This window comes from Microcebus murinus, chromosome 6 (assembly GCF_040939455.1).
Source record: "Microcebus murinus isolate Inina chromosome 6, M.murinus_Inina_mat1.0, whole genome shotgun sequence".
In the NCBI taxonomy this organism is placed as follows: Eukaryota; Metazoa; Chordata; class Mammalia; order Primates; family Cheirogaleidae; genus Microcebus; species Microcebus murinus.
In genome coordinates, this window is record NC_134109.1 from 56,091,524 (window position 1) to 56,107,105 (window position 15,582).

General features: G+C 40.6%; 1 protein-coding gene across 1 annotated transcript; it reads right to left on the minus strand.

Moving 5' to 3' along the window:
• Window positions 1–5,599: 5,599 nt before the first annotated feature.
• PNN (pinin, desmosome associated protein) lies at window positions 5,600–12,103 on the minus strand. The gene is made up of 9 exons (XM_076004075.1): window positions 11,895–12,103; window positions 11,146–11,217; window positions 10,697–10,765; window positions 9,973–10,045; window positions 9,772–9,866; window positions 9,537–9,612; window positions 8,111–8,266; window positions 7,899–8,037; window positions 5,600–7,183 (listed from the first exon to the last, which is right to left on the minus strand). The coding sequence occupies exons 1-9, from the start codon at window positions 12,005–12,007 to the stop codon at window positions 5,751–5,753; spliced, it is 2,226 nt and encodes a 741-aa protein (XP_075860190.1). The 5' UTR covers window positions 12,008–12,103; the 3' UTR covers window positions 5,600–5,750.
• Window positions 12,104–15,582: the final 3,479 nt, after the last annotated feature.

Here is a 15,582-nt window from a genome sequence, read left to right on the forward strand (position 1 = left end):
GCCTCGGCCTCCCAGAGTGCTAGGATTAGCCACCAAGCCAGACCCAATTCCTTTTAGTTAAGGTACTGGTTGCTGCTAAAACACAAATTTTTGCATCAGGTTTTGTTTTGATTTTTGTTAAGACAGTGTCTCACTGTTGCCCAGGCTAGAGGGCAGTGGCATCATCATAGCTCACTGCAGCCTCAAAATCCTGGACTCAAGTGATCCTCCTGCCTCAGCCTCCCAAGTAGCTGGGACTACTGGCATGTGCCACCACACTCCGCTAATTTAAAAAAATTTTTTGTAGAAAAAATAGGTCTCATTATTGCCAAGTCTGGTCTCAAACTTCTGGCCTCAAGTGATCCTCTAGCCTTATCTTCCCAAAATGCTGAGATTATAGGTGTGAACCACTCCACCCAGCCAGGATATTCTGATGTAGAGGCCAGAACATCACAGGTGAAAGGTCTTAATACAGAAAACTAAAGTGGAAGGATGTGGCTTGAGAGAGTGTGAGTACCTAGATAAAAAAGGCCCTGATGGTAACAAAGCAACTAAGTATACATAATTTTAAGTGAGGAATTTGAAGAGATATTCATTTTAATAATCCTGGTTACTAGATGAGTTTTCTTCCCATCCATCACAACAGAGATGTACAACATATTTAAAGAAGTAACATAAGTTCGCTAAGACAAAAGAGATTATTAAGTGGGGGTGGGCTGTATCAGAAATCTCCAAGAAAGCCCAGTATAGAGCCCCAGATGATTTTGATCCCTCTACACTCCTTTTCAGATTCACTATGTATATAGGCAGCACTCTAGGCACCATTAGGTTATACCATACACAAAATATTTACAGAGGAGTCACAGAAACTGTTGTCTCCATAATTTGGAATAAAATGAGGGTAAATTTGAGGACCTATGATTTGGCTCAGCAAAGACATGATTTCAAACATATTTGGATGTATTAAACAGAGGCAAAAACTAACATTGGAAAGAGAGAGAACCAATTAAGCCATGTTATGGACCTGTTATAAATTCATTTATGACAATAATGAATGTCTGTTATGCATGAGGTCCTATTCAAGGTATGTGAAATAGAACAATGGAAAAAAAAAAAATCCTTGCTCTCATGAGGCTTGCATTCTACTGGGAACCAGAAAATAAACAAGTCCTAGGCAACATAGCGCTAAATGTTATGGAAGAAAATAAAGCAGGAAAATGGGACAGTGATGTTGAGGAGCAGCAGCTGTTACAAATTTAAGTAAGGTGGTCAAGTGGCAAAAGAAAGGAAAGTTGTAAGCATGAGTGTCATCACGTTCTCTGAGTATCTTATTTTCTTTTTGAAAAGACCATGCTAGGTGAGACACAGGAAAGCATAAGGAAAACATTCTCAGCTAACTCAGGTTTTTTACTAATTAATCTCTTCCCCACTGACTTACTAGAGCAGTAGTGTCCAACCATATAAATAGCTAACATGTTTTCTGAGTTAAGTGCTTTAATGGCCTTATCTCAAAAAGGGAAAATGGGTAAGATTTGCTCATTAGTCTGATTTCAGAATTAAAAAAAAAAAAAATTCCTACTTGATTAGCCCTAAAAAAAAGAAAAAAAAAAAGACCAAAAAGAAAAAAATCTAAGCATTAGCCATTAAAAACCAAACAAAAAGGTCAGGCTTGACTTACACCTGTAATCCTAGCACTCTGGGAGGATTGCTCGAGCTCAGGAGTTGGAGACCTGCCTGAGCAAGAGCAAGACCCCTTCTCTTCAAAACAAAACAAAAAAAACACCAAGTTTCATGTTTAAGTACTTTTAAGCCCAAAACTTTTTTTTTTTGAGACAGAGTCTCACTCTGTTCCATGGGCTGGAGTGCCATGGCATCAGCCTAGCTAGCTAACAGCAACCTCAAATTCCTGGGCTCAAGCAATCCTTCTGCCTCAGCCTCCCAAGTAGCTGGGACTACAGGCATGCGCCCCCATGCCAGGTCATTTTTTCTACATATTTTTAGTTGTCCAGCTAATTTCTATTTTTAGTAGAGACGGGGGTCTCGCTCTTGCTCAGGCTAGTCTCAAACTCCTGAGCTCAAATGATCTGCCTGCCTTGGCCTCACCAGAGTGCTAAGGATTACAGGTGTGAGCCATTGCGCCCTGTGCAAGCCCAAAACATCTTAATGACTTACTCTAATAGCATTGGTCCATGTAATCACAACCCACTTTCCTTTTATGTCAAGACACTGCTTTGGTAGGTTTTGCTTAAACTACCTGAGTAATCATGTGAATAGTTACCCAAGAGTTCTACAGATAGTGTGTAGAAAGGACCTAGAGTGGAATTATAGCTCATTAAATATCAAACGATCTTCTACCTCCGGTAGCTGTCCAAACCTTGTAATCTCAGAGTAAACCAGTCATTTCCTAAAGTCCTTTAGATGTGTTTGCTAATCAACAGGGCTCCAAATTGATGTCAGTCACTAACCCTATCCCCCACTTTAGCTCCTAAATTTTCCATAAACACTAATTTGTAATTTCTAAAAAACAAGACTCCTGAATGTCTTCTTCCCCTGGAAAACTGTCCTTACTTTTACATTCTAACTCATTCCTTGTTTTGTAAGTAAACAATTCCATAGTTCTCTGAACCTAAGTTCCATAAAATTCAGGTCTCAGAATAAAACATCAATTGGAAACAAAAAAATCTAAAAACTTGAGAGGCCGAGGCATGAGGATTGCTTGAGGTCAGAAGTTCAAGATCAACTTAAGGGCCGGACGCGGTGGCTCAAGCCTGTAATCCTAGCTCTCTGGGAGGCCGAGGTGGGTGGATTGCTCGAGGTCGGGAGTTCGACACCAGCCTGAGCAAGAGCGAGACCCCGTCTCTACTATAAATAGAAAGAAACTAATTGGCCAACTAATATATATAGAAAAAATTAGCCGGGCATGGTGGCTCATGCCTGTAGTCCCAGCTACTTGGGAGGCTGAGACAGAAGGATCGCTTGAGCCCAGGAGTTTGAGGTTGCTGTGAGCTAGGCTGACGCCATGGCACTCACTCTAGCCTAGGCAACAAAGCGAGACTCTGTCTCAAAAAAAAAAAAAAAAAAAAAAAAAAAATCAACCTAAGTAACAAGACCGTTTCTACAAAAAAATAGAAAATTTAGCCGGGCATGGTGGTGCACACCTATAGTCCTAGCTACTCAGGAGCCGGAGGCAGGATGATCTCTTGAGCCCAAGAATTTCAGGTTACAGTGAGCTATGATGTCACTGCACTTTAGCCAAGGCAATACAGTGAGACCCTGTCCTGGGGGAAAAAAGGTTATCAAAATTCCTTCTATATACTACAATCAGTAGAGCTTAACTGGATTAAGTGAAAATTATTCCCTTCCTCCCATGCCTATCCCTGTCCCAACACCAAAGAGCTTTAAGACAAAACTAGTATCTTTTCTATAAACAAGAAAACGGTTTAAATTTTCCAGGTAAAAATGAGTGAGCAAAATTTGTACAAAAGATCTTAGTGCAGGGCTGGGCAAGGTGGCTCACACCTGTAGTCCTAGCACTCTTGAGATGTGGAGGCGGAAGGATCCCTTGAGCCCAGAAGTTTAAGGCCAACTAGAGGGAGACTCTGTCTCTACTAAAAATAGAAAAAACTAGGTGGGTGTGGTGGTGAGTACCTATATTCCCAGCTTTTTGGGAGGCCGAGGAGGAAAATCACTTGAGCCCAGGAGTTTTGAGGTTGCTGTGAGGTGGTTGACACCATGGCACTCTAGACCCAGCAACAGAGCTGAGACTCTGTCTCAAAATAAATAAATAAAGGATCTCAGTGCACGCAAGTATTTTCAAATGTTTTTAAATCAGGTTAAATTTATGATCATCCCTTTAAATTGCTGCTTACCAACCTTTTCCCTGTCATGGCACGAAGGGAATTAATATTTTGCTGTAGAGTACTACAAGCTGTTGATTAAGCTACTCTTGGTGGAACAACTAGCTCAGGGATGCAGACAGCTCTGCATACTGAAGAAGTTCTGTTCAGTTACCATTTTAGTAATTAAGAATTTTTTTTTCCCACTAGTCAGATGCAGTAGTGAGAAGAGGAAAGAGTAGAAAAAGGAGTTCAATCTATAACTGACTGTGATCAATTAAAATAACTTACTACTTTTGGACCAGCCAGGACTTTTTAAAGAGTTATTTTATGCCAGGCGCAGTGGCTCATGCCTGTAATCCTAGCACTCTGGGAGGCCGAGGTGGGCTGATGGTTTGAGCTCAGGAGTTCAAGACCAGTCTGTGCAAGAGACCCCATCTCTACCAAAAATAGAAAAAATTAGCTAAGCATGATGGTGCATGCCTGTGGTCCCGCGGCTACTTGGGAGGCTGAGGCAGAAGGGTCACTTGAGCCCAGAAGTTTGAGGTTGCTGTGAGACAGGCTGATGCCACAGCACTCTAGCCCAGGCAACAGAGTGAGATTTAGTCTCAAAAAAAAAAAAAGAAAACTAAGAAAAAAGTTATTTTAACACATTCATTTACACAATTGAGTTGTATTGATACAAAAAAACTAACTGGAAATGCTTGTTCACATTTTCATTGTAACCATTTACTTTTCAAGGGAAGGCATAATGAATATACAAAGTGAAGCCTAAAAGCTACAATGTTAAATTATAAACTCATAAAAGTCCATTTGCATTTTAAGTGCTCTTTTGTATAAAGCATCAAAAAGTTAATACAAGTACTAGTCTTAAGCAGTCACACAAGTCTAAGCCACATTTATTTGCACAGGTAATGGGCAACAGATACTCCAAGTTCATACAAATTTATAAAACAACAAAGTTAATAATCACTTGGTACACTTGTGTGTTATCTTGCTTACATATTAAAGTCTAGATGAACTTCCTTCATTTTGGTAAACTTTCACACAATACTTCCTTAAACAAAATTCTTGAAAACATATATGGCATGGTTTAGTTAGAGCCAACACAAAAGTTAAGACAAGACCACAAACTCAAAAACCAAGTTTAGAAGATACTTTTCTACCTCCCTCCCCTAGATTTTCTTTAACAGATGTATATGCTGTATCACACAAGTAACCATGAAGACAAAAGAATGATGCTCCCATAATCAGGAAGAAAATACCAACCAGATCATACTGTTAAAGTTATCTACCAAATATATGGTTTAAATATGAGAAACAGGGAAAATGCTTAGGTTAAAATAACAAAGATTAGTAAATGATTTTAAAGAGAACTGTTCCCCCAAGCTGCAAAGCTCTGACTGACAACTCAAAATAATTGTCTAAGTCAAATTAAAGTGAGGAAACCTTCAAAAACATTCTAATCATGTTCGGTTTCTAGTGATAAAAGCTGAAAATATCAAGAGAATATTTATTATACAAGCGTCAACAAGGACATCCCAAAAATGAAAGAAATGCACATTTATTTCTACAAAAGCAATGTATGATACAGAATTAGAAGGGAACAGACTTAAAGATTTGCCTATTAAAATATACAGATTCTTACTGAAGAGTATAGGATATTTAAAAAAGATGACAAGGGATGTTAATCTTTTTTTATTATTATTATTTTTACATATTTTGGAACCTCACATAATTTTGATAAATAACTCTTACAAAATTATGCAAAAAGTACAAGAATGTCTGGTAAACAAACAGTCTGTATTTTCCAAAAGATTTTTTACAACATGCAATTCTTAAGGCAGCATCCTCCTTACAAGGAAAAGTAATCCTTTTACTCATCAAGAAATCTTCTGCTGCAAAGAATAGGCTAAGAAAGCCTGGCTTCTTCCATTAACGCCTTTTGTCTTTCCTGTCTGATTTTCGGTCTCTTTCACTTCTTGAAGATCTTTTGCCTGATCGACTACTCTCTGATATAGACCTCTTTCTGTCGGACCGAGAATTCTTATCCTTTGATCCTTTTGTATCTCTACTACTACCACCTTTTGAAGATTTGTGACTTCTTTCTAGTCCTGAAGTATCCCTTCTCTTCCGATCCACGCTCCTTCTGTGCTTTCTATCTCTATTATGTCCCCGGCCCCTGCTCCGACTTCTACTCTCACTACTACTACTAGTGCTGCTGCTACTGTCTCTGCTGCTGCTGCCACTTGTACTGGAACTACTACTGGAAGTACTTCGACTGCTACTACTGCCACTACTGGAACTGCTTCCACTGCTACTACTGGTAGAACTGCTACTAGAACTACTACTACTACTGCTTCGACTTCTACTCTTGCTTGTTTTATTTCTAGCTCGACCTCTACTTCTGCTCCTAGTTTTGGTTTTGCTCTTGCTCTCTGCATGTACTGTCAAGACCGACTCTACTGGCACCTCAGTGAGTTTTACAGATTCTACAGGAAACTCCTTCCTCTCAGGTAGTAAATGCCCTTGCTCCTGAATCACCTGGGGTGGTGGCTGTAAAACAGCTAATGGCAAAGTCTCAGGCTGAGAGGGAAGCTGGGATTGGAGTACTGGCTGGGACTGGGACTGAGATGGAGGATGGGACTGAGATTGAGATTGGGGCTGGGGCTGAGACTGAGACTGAGGCTGAGGCTGAGGTTGAGGCTGAAGTTGAGGTTGTGGCAAGAGCTGAGGCTGAGCCACAGGCTCAGGTTGGGGCTCAGATTCTTTTTCTTCTTTTTCCTCAGACTCCTTTTCCATGTCTAGAGCACTAACATTGTCTTTCCCAGGAGACAGAGATTTACATTCTTTATCTGGCTCAATTTCAAATTCCATCTCTGGCTCCAATTCTTTGCTAGTTTCATTTTCTGAAGGTTCTATACTTTCAACTTGATTAGTTTCCATCGTCTCCTGTTCAACAATTACGTTTTGGACATTCTCAACCATCTCTAATACATCCATAACTTCTTCAGGCTGACTATCCTGGTGCTTCTCACTTTCCCTGACCTCAGTTTCCTCCTCCATCTTAACCTCCATTTCCTGTTTTTGTTCCTCCTCCTCCTGTTCTTTCTCTGCATCACTATGAACAATACCTACTTCCTTTTCCTCTTCCTCTCCTGCTTCCTCTATTTCTACATCATTGTGCTGATTACCTGTCTCCTCCAACTCTTCCTCTCGCTGAGCCACCTTACCCTCTTCTTGCTCCGCCTTCTGTTCTTCATTACGCACCACCTGATGCTCTTTTTCCTTCATTGATTGTCTTCTAGGCCTAGCCTCCATTTTATTTATTTGTTCTGCAAATTCGAGGCGTCTACCTTCAAATAAAGCTAAAGGATAAAAATTTACATGTGTAAAATCTACTATGATTAAGAAAATTCAAGTCATAATTTTATACCTGGTCACAAACTGTCATTAAGTTTCATCTAAAAAAATGTCTTTTTGTAAAGCAATGATGACAAATTTGGCAAATAAGTAATCACAAACTGACCAAAATATCCACTGGAGACCTGCATACTAAGAAATTAGTGGCAAGCAAAGGTAGACATTATCTAACTGATGAAAAACAGATCAATTTTCATGCTAGATGAAAAATAACAAAACTTATTTAAAACAGAATCAGTTTATGGCATCGAATCATGCATTAACTTTTTTGATACCAAGGAGAGGAAAACATCTAATCATCATATTAGCAGTGTCTATTCTTCCATGTGTTTTCCCTCTAAGAACCGTATCAATGTTCATTCACTGTATCTGGTTACTAAGAATATCAAGGAAAAGGAAATAATCTTAAATGCCTAAGAAATACAGAAGCATAAGCACTGCCCACAAAATAAGTTTCAGTTGAAACTGCATCATGATGTAACTATTCCTGTACTCCAAACTCCTCACTATCTCAGATTATTTAAAACAAACAAAAAAACCAAGGAAACCCAACAAACTTAACCATTAAATCACAATTATTTTAGACCAAAAAAAAAATTTATTATGAATATATTACCTTATGCATTAAGAAAATTTCAATGCACCCCTTCATGTACTTACCATTCATTTTTCTCTGTGACTCTTCTATTAGTTTTTGGGTAGCAGGACACATCCTTCCAGGAATATAGAACAAATGGGGCTTAGTCTTAGTTCTTATATATTTAATTATCTTGGCATTATGCTCATTCCATTCTTCTTGCTAAAGAAAAGATAAAAGGTCAGTGTTTTTGTCAACATGAAGGATTACCAATCTCAGAAATCGAAATACTCACCAGCTGTGCAAGCTCAACTTTCTGTTCTAAAAGCCGCAGTTCTGTCTGTTTAGCACGCCTCTCTTCAAACAGCTCTCTCCTCTCATTTTCAACCTGCTTTCTCTCTTCTTCTGCCTGAACTTCAAGTTTTTGCTCAATTTCCTGGCGCCTCTTTTGCTAAACATAAGTAATATGCTTTAAAATTTATGTGTTAAAATAGATAAAAGACTGTCAAAATATATTTTATTTAAATGGGGACTGAAGCTTTTTGACATAAATCTCAATTTCAAGGCCATTAGCTATAATATCAACAACCATTCTATACCAACGTAACATTTAAATAAGACTCTTTCATAAGAGTCAACTTAAAGATGGGCACTGTCTTTAAAGCTATTCTTTCCAAATAAAAGAATTTGACAAAGGTCCTAACTAAAGAAATAACCACACTTCTCTTACTTCAGAAAACTACCAATTTATTTAACATTAAAATGCTTTTTTTTTTTTTTTTGAGACAAAATTTCACTTTGTTGCCCAGGCTAGGGTGAGTGCCATGGTGTCAACCTAGCTCACAGCAACCTCAAACTCCTGGACTCAAGCAATCCTCTTGCCTCAGCCTCCCGAGTAGCTGGGATTACAGGCATGCACCATCATGCCCAGCTAATTTTTTCTATATATATTAGTTGGCCAATTAATTTTTTCTATTTATAGTAGAGACGAGGTCTTGCTCTTGCTCAGGTTGGTTTCGAACTCCTGACCTCGAGCAATCCGCTCGCCTCGGCCTCCCAGAGTGCTAGGATTACAGGCGTGAGCCACTGCGCCTGGCCACAAACATTAAAATGCTTTTAAGCCTCTTATATTCTTAATATGTAAAAGCTAAAATAAGACTTTATTAATCTCCTATAATTGAATTATCATCTCCCCCATTCCACTATAGTTCTCCCCAGATGCAATAACGTGGAGTTTAACCCCTCAGACAAAATTGCGTGGACTTTATAAAACAATAACTTCTAGAAAGATGACACAGTTAAAACTGTGGAAGGCAGGAAACATTTATGATTTTGCTTCTGAATGCTAAGTAAGTTTACAAATAAATCTTAAAAGTTACAATTGTTGAACTATTTGCAAGATCATGGAATTCAACTTCCTTGTTTGAGAGAAAGCATTCTGAGGCCTAAAGAAATGAAGGGACTTGCCCAAGACCACACAGTGAGATTGTTATTGAGCTTAGACCTCAATAACTCTGTTCTCAAGAGTTACAGACCAGGGAACTTTGTACTAGTAACAGAGGCTCACTCAATTAATATGACTTCAAAAGAATACCAGTTCATAATATGACAATTATAAGTCTCTACTTGGGTTTTATTTTAGCCTTGCTTTTAAGCTCTTTTTAAAAACACTAATCTATTTTAATAAACATTATGATGCAAAACAAAAACTGCATAAATACCCTTTCATTAGCGACAGTGGATTCTTGTTTAAATTTTTGAAGAGTACCCATCAACAAGCCAAATATTCGCCGGTTCCTAAAGAACAGAAAAGGAAAATTCAATTTCACCAGGATCCACTTCATTTAAACCCATCATTTCCCACAAGATACCAGGGGACACAAACAATCCTTTAATTTTTCTTAAAATTGCATTATTTCACAGGACTTTTTCATGCCTGGAAGATGCTAAAGATACCTTTGCTTTCCCTTTTCATCCATATTTTGATCCTGGATAAGGTCTCTACGTGTGCGTTCTTTGGAGGTAGCTACAACTGAAGACTGCAACGCTGGCTACAAAAGAAAAGAAAATCTCAGTAATTTAAGTAGCATATGGGTGGCATGCTTTTAAATGTAAAGTGAAAGTCCTACATAACTAAAGTTCTTCTAATCTTAATACCTTTTTAACATCATCATCCTCTGGGTCGCTTTCTTGGCGTGATTCTCTTCTTGTCCGACGCTCCCCGCCCAGCCTGTCATAGGAAAAGTTTACTAAATAATTTGATGTAACTGCACACCAAAGACAGATGCCTACTTTTTCAAGGACTCATTTCCAGAAGCTTCTATCAGTTTCTATCCCTTTTACTCTTTCCTCCAGCAGTAAATGGATAAAATGTGTCAACTAATGCCCTAACCAAACTTTGATCACCTAAATTATCTAAATATGTCTCAGGCTTCTCAAGTTTTTCAAGTATAAGACAGAAAGAATGGTATAAATTTACAATTTCCCCTATTTTATTCCTCTCTTGACCTTCACTTTGATAAAATTTGAGTTATAAGCTGGGTGTGGTGGCTCACATCCTTAATGCCAGTACTCTGGGAAGCTGAGGTGGGAGGATCTCTTAAGGCCAGAAGTTTAAGACCAGCCTGGCCAACATAGTGAGACCCTCATCTCTAAAAATAAAAAATAGAAAAAAAAAAAGAATAAAAAAATTGAGGTTATCATAAATGAAAAACTGAGCTTGAGGAATACTGGTTATTTCAGTTTAGTTAAATACCAAATGAACTAGCAGGAAAGTGGTATACTACTCAATTCCAATACAACTCAATTCAACAGTATTAACTATTTCTGCACTACCTCAGAAAATGGAGATGCCTTTAGGGAATCTTTATTTTTAACCTACCTACTGACTGCCCCTTCAAGGTCTCTCTGTTTGGCTGGGGGTCCTCCTCCACTATCTGAGAATCCACGCCTGCAATTAAAAATGTTCAAAATAAAGCACTTGAAATACAAGATAAATGATATTTCCATTTGGCAACGGAATTAACTTTTAAAATCTTTCTAATTAAAGTATCCTTAAATAGACATTCACTCCAAAATGCTTTTATAGTATTTTTCTAAGTTACAAAAATAAATTAAGTTTATAAAAAACTGGTACAGTTAATATAGTCAACTTCTAATTTTTCAGGGCAACTGTTATGTTTCCAGAAAACTAGTTGATCACAGCATTAAATAAAAACAAACACTGTGTTACTGGGTCTATCGCCAATTCTGTACAAAGTAATATGTTAATATAAAAAGCACTAACGGTGCTTATTTTTTAGCATCAATTAAGTCCTAAAGAAATCTTACCTCAGCAATAAACTACCACGTCCTCTACCTCCTCCAGGACCAGAAAGGGCCAGCAATCTGGCTTGGATGGGCCTATAAGAGATTTACAAATCGGTAAAAAAAAAAAAAAAAAAAATCGCATGCAGACACATCTAATGGCACCAAACACTTTCAGAGATGTGGTACATCATAGAGAAAATAATAAGGAAAGTTCTAAAAGACACTTTCAAATCCACGTGTCTGAGGCAGGACAGGTAGTACCGTTTCATTTAACTTCCTCGTTTTTCCGACGCCACTACCACAGAAATTACATTTGCCTCGATGCCACTACACATTAACGAGACTGGATCGTATCCCGATCCCGCCATCCCGGAGGAAGCTGCACGTGGGCAGGAGCCCGGGGGAGAGGCGGCAGATCGCGTCCCGGGAGGGTCTCCCGGCCAGCCCCCGGCCGGGTGGCCGCCGGAGCGGGAAGGGGCTTTGTGCTGCAGTTCCGGGCCTGCAGGGCCAAGGGCGGGAATCCGCAGTTCGGGCCTTCTCACAGGCCGGGAAACCATTTGGCGCACCCAAGCCTCGCTCTCTCTCCCCAGGCACATGAGCCCAGCGGAGGCCCGGAGCCTCACCACCTCACCGAGGACGCGGTCCTACCGCCGCCAGGGGAACAAGCCTCGAGGTTCCAGCCTCCTCAGGGCCGGCCGTCCTCCCCACCCCCAATTCACCCCGACTTGAGGGCTGCCTCTCAGAGCTCGCAGTTCCCGTCAGGCCCTTACCTCACGTCATTCGGATCTCGCCCGGTGAGCTTGCGAATATTCTCATCCACGTTCTTTAGGCTCTCTTTGGCCTTTTCTAGCTGCTCCTGCAAAGTTCTCACTGCGACCGCCATCTTCGCCGTGAGGCAGGCTTCGAGACTGCTCTACAGGCCGCGGCGGACTGCGCCGCTCTGCGCCGCGCTGCGAGTCGCGAAAGGACTGACAGCCGAGCTTAGCCAATCACGATAGGCGTTATTTTTCGGCCGCAACCACTCAGCGACAGGAAGGGGGAGAAGCGGCGGCCTTTGTGACTCTGGGCCAATGAGAAGTCGGCCAGCAGTCACCTCCCTCCCCGATTAGCCGCGGGTGGCTGGACTCCGCTTCTAGCGCAGAGCTGGGGCGGGTTTGAGAGTTCCTGGGTTCTCGGAGACGCAGGCTCGCGGGCCTGCAGTTCTGCCAAGGAGAGCGCGGAGTTTTCCAACCTTTTCAAACTGTGATGTAACGTGCCTTGTATCGTTTTAACCGCCTTATCACATCAGGGTAGGGCGTAGGCGAGTCCACTTTGTCTTTTTCCCCTCACCTCAGTTAATGATTTAAATAAGAGGGCGCGGCCATTCTTTTGGTGCGCATGCCCAGAGAGGGAGTAGCAGCATGCTGGATTTGGTTAGTTCGGTGAGCAGAAGGAAGCGGAAGAATGAAGAATAGGAAAAATTAATCATAACAGCTAACAAATGTTAGGAGTTGGTCTTGTCCCGGACCCTGTGTAAACACTTTATATACCTTATTCCTCACAAACTAAAGCTTGGATAAAATGCCTCTCTTTACTGATAAGAAAATTGAGATTGCAGATAATGTAACTGTCCCTTGTCTCGTCAACTGAGAATCAGCCTCTGATTCAGACCCTGTACAAGGCTGTACTAGACAAGCAATGATAAGACAGGGCAGGCATGGTTGACTTAGTCTCTTCACCTGGCATAGAGTGGTTAAGACTGAGTCTACTAGCACTCTTGGGAGGCCTAGGCGGGTGGATCGCTCAAGGTCAGGAGTTCGAAACCAGCCTGAGCAAGAGCTAGACCCTATCTCTACTAAAAAATAGAAACAAATTAATTGGCCAACTAAAAATGTATAGAAAAAATTAGCCGGGTATGGTGGCGCAAGCCTGTAGTCCCAGCTACTTGGGAGGTTGAGGCAGGATAATTGCTTGAGCCCGGGAGTTTGAGGTTGCTGTGAGCTAGGCTGACGCCATGGCACTCACTCTAGCCCAGGCAACACAGTGAGACTCTGTCTCAACAACAACAACAAAAAAACAAAAAACACCTGAGTCTAGGGGAGCAGCCCTATTGTTAATGGTGTGTGTGTTGTCCAGCTTCTGGCTCTGCTCTATCTGCACTGCACACGTAGGAACTGGTCTTGTTGCAGTAATACATATACAAATTGTTGCTCAGAAAACATTTCCCACGGAAACAATACAAATTGTCTCAGCCAGATATCCTCCTTGCACAGATCATTAGTGGGCACACTGTTAAACTCAAGCTACCACTTTAATTCATCCTACCACTTTATAAAGCTTCTATGGTATTGCTGAAGATAAACCCTAGAACAACGTAGCTGTGGTTCCTGCTTTTGTAAAGTTTGGAGGTTCCTGAAGGAGCAAAAATTATTTATTTATTCAAATATTTATTGACCACCTACTATGTGCCAGGTGCTGTTCTAGGCACTTGGGTACATCAGTGTACAGTAAAGATCTCTGAAGAAGCTTAGAAAGAGGAAGTATAGGGACAGACCATAAACAAATTACATAGTGTGTTAGAAAATGAGAAGTGCTATAAAAAAAAAAAGTAGCTGGGCCTGGTGGTTCTTGTCTGTAGTCCCAGTTACTGAGGAAACTGAGGCTGGAGGATCCCTTCAGTCCAGGAATTGGAGACCAGTGAAACCCTTCCCCATACATGTCCATCCCAGTCTCAAATAATTTTTAAAAAGAGACTTTTTTTTTTTAAAAAAAGAAAAAGTAGAGATGAGTAATAGGGCTGAGGATTGACCATTCTGATTATGACCATACTTAGTTTCATTGCTCTTTTTTTTTTTTTCCAGCGTGAATTTCCAAGTCACTGGAGTCTCATTGCTCTTATTACAACACTGTACAACCTCAGGAAGTAGAGCAGGGGTCCTCAAACATTTTAAACAGGAGGCCAGTTCACTGTCCCTCAGACCGTTGGAGGGCCTGACTATAGTTTAAAAAAAACTATGAACAAATTCCTATGCACACTGCACATATCTTATTTTGCAGTAAAAAAAAAAAAAAAAAAAAAAAAAAACAGGCAAAAACACCTGCATGTGGCCCATGGGCGGTAGTTTAAGGAGGCCTAAAGTAGAGCCTGAGGCATGAAAGTGTGGTGATCGTAGAGCCTGTCCACCAGTTGTAACAATGTTTCCATGTGAAAATGCTTTTAGAGTTAACCAAAAAAATAGTGTCTCTTCCTCCTTCCCTGGGAGCTATTGTTAGGATCCTGGGCAATTTAACAGTCTGCTTTAGGGAGGCAGATCAGTGGGATTCTATGTTCAATATTTAGTATTAGTTTCTTTTCTGTCCTCCACAAGACTGAAAAAAACCCGTGTTATTGTGGTTTCAGAAATCAACCTTGGTAAATTGGTCAATTACTTACTTTTTTACCTCAGTGGTAAATGCTCAGAGTCCTGTTCCTTAATGGTGACAATGAGGGTGAGAATGCGATTTAGATATAAAGGGCGTGATTTCATGTATAGGAAATTTTAGTGCTGGAAAAATTAACATTATGGTAGCAAAATACTCTTCAAAATTATACTTGTTTTCTCAAAGGCTTAGGTGAGGCCCGGCGCAGTGGCTCACACCGGTAATCCTAGTGCCCTGGGAGGCCAAGGCCGGAGGATCCCTTGAGGTCAGGAGCAAGAGGGAGACCCTGTCTCTACTAAAAATAGAAAAAGTTAGCCAGACAACTAAACATAGAAACAAAAAATTAGCTGGGTGTTGTGGTTAGCTTCTGTAGTCCCAGCAGTCCCAGCTACTAGGGAATCTGAGGGAGGAGGATCCCTTGAGCCCAGGAGTTTGAAGTTGCTGTGAGGTAGGCTGACACCAAAAAGGGCTTATGTGGAAATTTTATGCTTGATTTATATGATGAATAAACTGATCCAAACATTATAATGGACATGTAAAAAAAAAAACTACCATAATTACAGTTATGGAACATAATCTTAAATTACTGTCAAAGGGTATATGAAAGTTGAGAGGTTATTGTTAATTTGAGAAAACCCAATATATTAATTTGGGGGAAACAATGAATTTAATTGGAAAAAAAATCTGCTTTGTAAATTATCAAGAAAAGAACCAAAGGCTGGGTGCGGTGGCTCACGCTTGTAATCCTAGCACTCTGGGAGGCTGAGGCTGGAGGATCATTTGAGTTCAGGAGTTAGAGACCAGCCTGAGCAAAAGCGAGACCCCATCTCTACCAAAAATAGAAAAAAATAGCCCGGCTATGGTGGCACGTGCCTGTAGTCCCAGCTACTCAGTAGGCTGAGGCAGGAGGATGGCTTGAGCCCAGGAGTTTGAGGTTGCTGTGAGCGAGGCTGACGCCACAGCACTCAGTCTAGCCTGGGCAACAAAGTGAGACTCTGTCTCAAAAAAAAAAAAAGAACCACTGGCTAAGCAATGTGCTTAAACCAGAGTGTAGCATAT